A 5066-nucleotide genomic window follows, 5' to 3' on the forward strand; every position below is an offset into this window, starting at 1 on the left:
CATAACCTCAAAATATACGCATATCAAGAGGCGCGCGATCTATTCAAATCATGAGAAACGCCAGCATCGAAATCTGAAAATATTAAAATCTCAATCTCCTGATTATATTTCGTCGTCTCGTTCTCCTAGATCATAACGTAGTCACATCCATCTGTTCATTCTGATTAAAGTTTTTAAAACTGAATTTCAAAAGAGAGTACTTTTGGCGCTTATCCACTGAGGTGGCGCCATCTACTTCCCATGCCATTGCATTTTTCTGTGTAATTCTGGTCAAGTCGTAGATCTTATTCTCCATTGTTTTTATAGAAAAAATTTAATTCAGGCAGTATGCCCCCTTTGGATAGGGTAGGTTCGAACGCGAACCGAAAACGAACAAGAAAACTCGATGTCCATCGAAATTATCATCGCGAAAATCCCGAAAAGAGAATCCACTATGAGAGAGAGGTTAGATTGTCACGTGTTCGCTCTTCTCCAAGTTCTTCCTCATACTCAGATTTTTCGCGAAGAGGTTACACGAGTCGCTATGCTCGCAGTCCATCTCCTGCAGAAAGATATCGCGAACATCGGCATCGTCCTCGGGAACATCGAAGAGACTACGATAGATATGATTCTCATCGTCAACGAAGTCCAACTCGTCATTATAAACCTGATCGTTATCCGAGAGAAACGACGGTTTCAAACAGTGCCAGATCTGATCGCTATCTGCGAGAAGCGACTGATCAAGATCATCAAAAATCCGATCGTTATCCGAGAGAAACGACGGAGTACTCAGACAGAGATTCTGAGTCATCTTCAGAACACTATGACGCTTCGAGTGAGTTCGAGAGCGAGGATTCTGATGATCCAGGAATTCCACCAGAACACGAGTTTCTAGAGGAAGGAGACGTCCAATTAAGTGAGTGTACGTTGAAAAATTTGGGAGAACCTCAGACAAGAGAGGATTTGGTGAGTGTTAAAATTCACAATAAAATTATTTCACTGTGGACCCAAATTCTACAAAAGGGTTGTTTTAAAGAAGATCTCGACTCTATTTTAAAAAAGTATCCGTTACCTGAAAATTTTGAGGCAATTCATGTGCCAAAACTAAACCCGGAAATTAAATTGCTTATGTCAGATTCGGGTTTGAAAAAATAAAGTTTTCAAACAGCAGCACAGGAAAAGATTGGAATGGCAATTTATGCAGTTGGCGCGGCTTTGACGACTATCTTTAATTCAGGAGGGAAGAAGGACAGTAATGTAGAGTCCTATCTTAGCGATGTTGGTAGTATTTTATCGGAGCTGCATTACAATATCTCTATTACCAGACGCTCATTTATCGACCTCAACAATTCCAGCAGCGGCGCCGTTATTAGGGGTAAGTGAACATTCCGGTAGGCTAAGGTTTTTCGAAAGCTCTTGGAGGAGAATAACGAATGATGAAATCATTCTACAGTTTGTAAGGAGTTATCAAATCCCCTTTTCATGTAAAGTAGTTCAAGATAAAAAACCTAACGTTCCTGTAAAAGAACTTATCGACAAGGGTAGTGTGCGAGAATGCCAACCCTGCAAGGGACAGTTTGTTTCCTCTTATTTTCTGATTGAAAAGTCAACTGGAAAAAAGCGATTTATTTTGAATTTGAAGAAATTAAATCACTTTATAGATCCACCTCATTTTAAATTAGAGGATCATAAAACAGCCTCGCGCCTCTTGACGCGGAACTGTTATATGGCCTCCGTTGATTTAAAGGATGCTTATTTCTTAGTTCCTGTCGCAAAAGAATATAGGAAGTATTCACGGTTTTAATTTAATCTAAAGCTGTACGAGTTTAATTGTTTACCCTTTGGTATCTGCACTGCCCCATATGTTTTTACCAAACTAATGAAGCCCGTAATCCAGGTCTTAAGAAGTCAAGGTTTTTCTATCCGTAATTTATATAGACGACATCCTGATAATTGCAAAATCGGAGCGATTCTGTCGATTAATTGTAGCTCAAACGAGAACAATTCTAGAGTCTTTTTGTTTTTTGTCTTGAATCTGGAAAAATCGAATTTTATGCCTCCACGGCAGTGTCGATGTTTAGGTTTGGTTTTTAATAGTAAAAACTTCACAGTAGAATTACCGAGGGAAAAAAGGGAAAACATTTTGAAGTTAGCAAAAAGATTTGGATCTAAGTCAAGATGCCGTATAAGAGATTTTGCTCAGTGTATTGGGGTGTTAGTATCAGCATACCAGGGAGTAAAGTATGGGTGGCTCTATACCAAAATAATAGAACGTCATAAATACCTCGCGTTGTTGAAAACAAAAGGTAATTTTGACGGTTCGATGGCAATATCAACGCATGTGAAGACAGAACTAAAGTGGTGGTCTGAAAATATCCTTTCGGTAAATAATCCTACTAGAGTTTCAATTTATCAATTAGAAATATTCTCAGATGCCTCACAGTCGGGATGGGGTGCGTTTTGTAATAGCGAAAAGACTCATGGGTGGTGGAATATTGAAGAGCAAAAAGAGTTCATTAACTTATTAGAATTAAGGGCAGCCTTTAATGGCTTAAGGTGCATTGCAGAAAATCATCGTTCTTTTAGATCCTTCTTCGCATAGACAACACTACCGCAATTTCCTGCATTAATCGCATGGGGGAAGTTCAATACCCGAAATTGAATAGTTTAGCAAGATTCATTTGGCAATGGTGCGAGAAAAGAGACTTATGGATCTTTGCTTCTTATATAAAGTCCAAAGATAATTCAATTGCTGATAGCGAGTCACGCATCCTACCTCTAGAGACAGAATGGGAATTGAATCAAGGGATATTTGTCTCCATTCAGAAAAAGTTTGGAAGATTCTACATTGACTTATTCGCAACAAATATCAATAAAAAATGTCAGAAGTTTATTTCCTCGTTCAAAGATCCTGAATCAATGGCAGTTGATGCGTTCACTGTATCGTGGTCAACTTTTTTCTTTTATGCCTTTCCCCGATTTTCTTTGATTTTAAAAGTTTTAAGAAAGATCATTGAGGATTAAGCTGAGGGTATTTTAGCCAACAATCTTATCCTGGTGGTCGGCAGTTTGTCGGGCAAGGATTTCGAAGAAGAGGATTTCCAGATGCCGCAATACCTCTGATGATAGACTCTCTATTTAAGGGAACTATGAAGCAATATGAGAAGCCACTCAGGCTATGGTGGGATCATTGCGAAGGACTCAATATCTCACCTTTTGAGGCTAGTGTGTCGGAAGTCCTAGATTTTTTATCTAATGTTTACGAACATTTAGGGACGTATAGCACATTCAATTCTTACAGATTGCTGTGTCTCTCGTGTTGACAGCGGAGATTGGGGGTGACCCCCTTGTAAAGAGATTTTTTAAAGGCGTCTCTGTCGCGAAACCACAAAAGCCGCGTTACGAATGCACTTGGGAACCTCATACAGTCCTTGAATATCTCAAGACCCTGCACCCGAACAAAAATATCTCCATTCGATTGCTTACTCAAAAGTTATTAATGTTATTAGCTCTAGTTACCTCCCAAAGGTTCAAACGCTGTTAAAAATATTGTTAAGTAATATCGTTTTTTCAAACGATTTGATTCAAATTAAGATACCTCAACATATTAAGACTTCTAGGGTTAATAGCGCCCAACCCTGCCTTGTTATTCCGTTTTTTAAGGATCAACCACCGCTTTGTGTAGCGTCGACCTTGCAGGTTTATATCAATCGAACGTCAAATTTCAGGAATTATGTAGATGAATTGTTTCTAACATGTAGACAGCCGTTTAGGGCTGCAACCACACAATCTTTAGCGCGTTGGTGAAAGTTACGTTAGACAAAAGCGGTATAGACACTTCCTTCTTTAAGGCTCATAGCAAAAGACACACGTCTACATAAGCTGCTAATCGTCAAGGGCTTAATATAGATCTCATACGCCAGACTGCTGGCTAGTCAAATAAATTGTCAGCGTTTGCGATATTTTATAATAAACCTATAAATGATAAGGCAAAATATGCACAAGCTATTTTACGGAGTTAGATAGACAGTTATGTAAGTCTTTAGAAATACTTCGTTTACTTGACATGTATTATGTTCGTCGACAGTCTCCTATGTTCCTAATTTCTTTTTGCATGTCATTTTAAAAATGAATATAAAGAGTTCTTTTAAAGAAATCGCAATGTTGTGCTTTAAACATCTACGTTATGATCTAGGAGAACGAGACGACGAAATATAATTAACCGATTATACGAACTTACCTTAAGTGAAGTTCAATCGGGATTATGTGAGTCGTCTCGTTCGAATAGATCATTCCCTCCATTCCCGTATTTTATTCTATAGAATAAACCCTAAACATTGCGATTTGATGCTTTCAAATAAATGACATATGAAGTAGATGGCGCCACGTTACGATCTATTCGAACGAGATGACTCATATAATCCCGATTGAACTTCACTTAAGGTAAGTTCGTTTAATCGGTTAAATTTATTTCAAAGTAGTTAGCAGATAGATATATAAATAGAATCGCCGAAGTGCTCCGACCGGCAATCGTGCACCTTCGAGTTTTTAAAATCAGAAGAGGAGAAACGGGTTGCGCGCGCAACTCAGTCATTTACAGCGTCTCCTACTATATTCACACGCACATAGCCCTGTCATAGTATTGGACCACATTTCGTTTCAGATCTGGAATCACTGGCCTAGGTTCGTAAAAATGGTTCAAATTTTACCCCCCTGTATCTCGTAATCTCTCCATTTTCGGACTGCATGCCTATTTCCTTTTTTCAATGGACATAATTAGAACTAAAATTTTTACAATTTTTATTCAAATTGATAGGTCCAATAAAATTTTGACAAACAAGAGAAGTGACAAAATTCTCTCATGAGAGCACGATTTTAAAAAGGAAAAGGTTTTCAAAAATGTTTAAAAAATCAGCCGGTCGACGAGTCAGAACATTCAATTAGGATTCTCTCAGTTAAAAGTTGTACATACCTGCATTGTATCAACATTATTGTCAACATCATTTGTTGAAGTTGACGACGATGGCCCCAAAGACCCAGCAGTCCCAGAAGATCCCGAATTTTCAGCACTCTCAGCATGCGTCTGA

The 5066-nt window shown here is 38.4% G+C and overlaps 1 protein-coding gene across 1 annotated transcript in view; it reads left to right on the top strand.

Moving 5' to 3' along the window:
* LOC117181580 (nuclear speckle splicing regulatory protein 1-like) overlaps nt 1-5066 on the top strand; it is a 25004-nt gene extending 19938 nt beyond the window's left edge. Inside the window, exons 2-4 of the mRNA XM_033374423.1 lie at nt 307-895; nt 1148-1354; nt 4993-5066. Coding sequence (XP_033230314.1) covers nt 307-895; nt 1148-1354; nt 4993-5066 — 870 coding nt within the window. The remainder of the gene's footprint in view (nt 1-306; nt 896-1147; nt 1355-4992) is intronic.

Source organism: Belonocnema kinseyi, chromosome 1 (genome assembly GCF_010883055.1).
Source record: "Belonocnema kinseyi isolate 2016_QV_RU_SX_M_011 chromosome 1, B_treatae_v1, whole genome shotgun sequence".
Classification (NCBI taxonomy): domain Eukaryota; kingdom Metazoa; phylum Arthropoda; class Insecta; order Hymenoptera; family Cynipidae; genus Belonocnema; species Belonocnema kinseyi.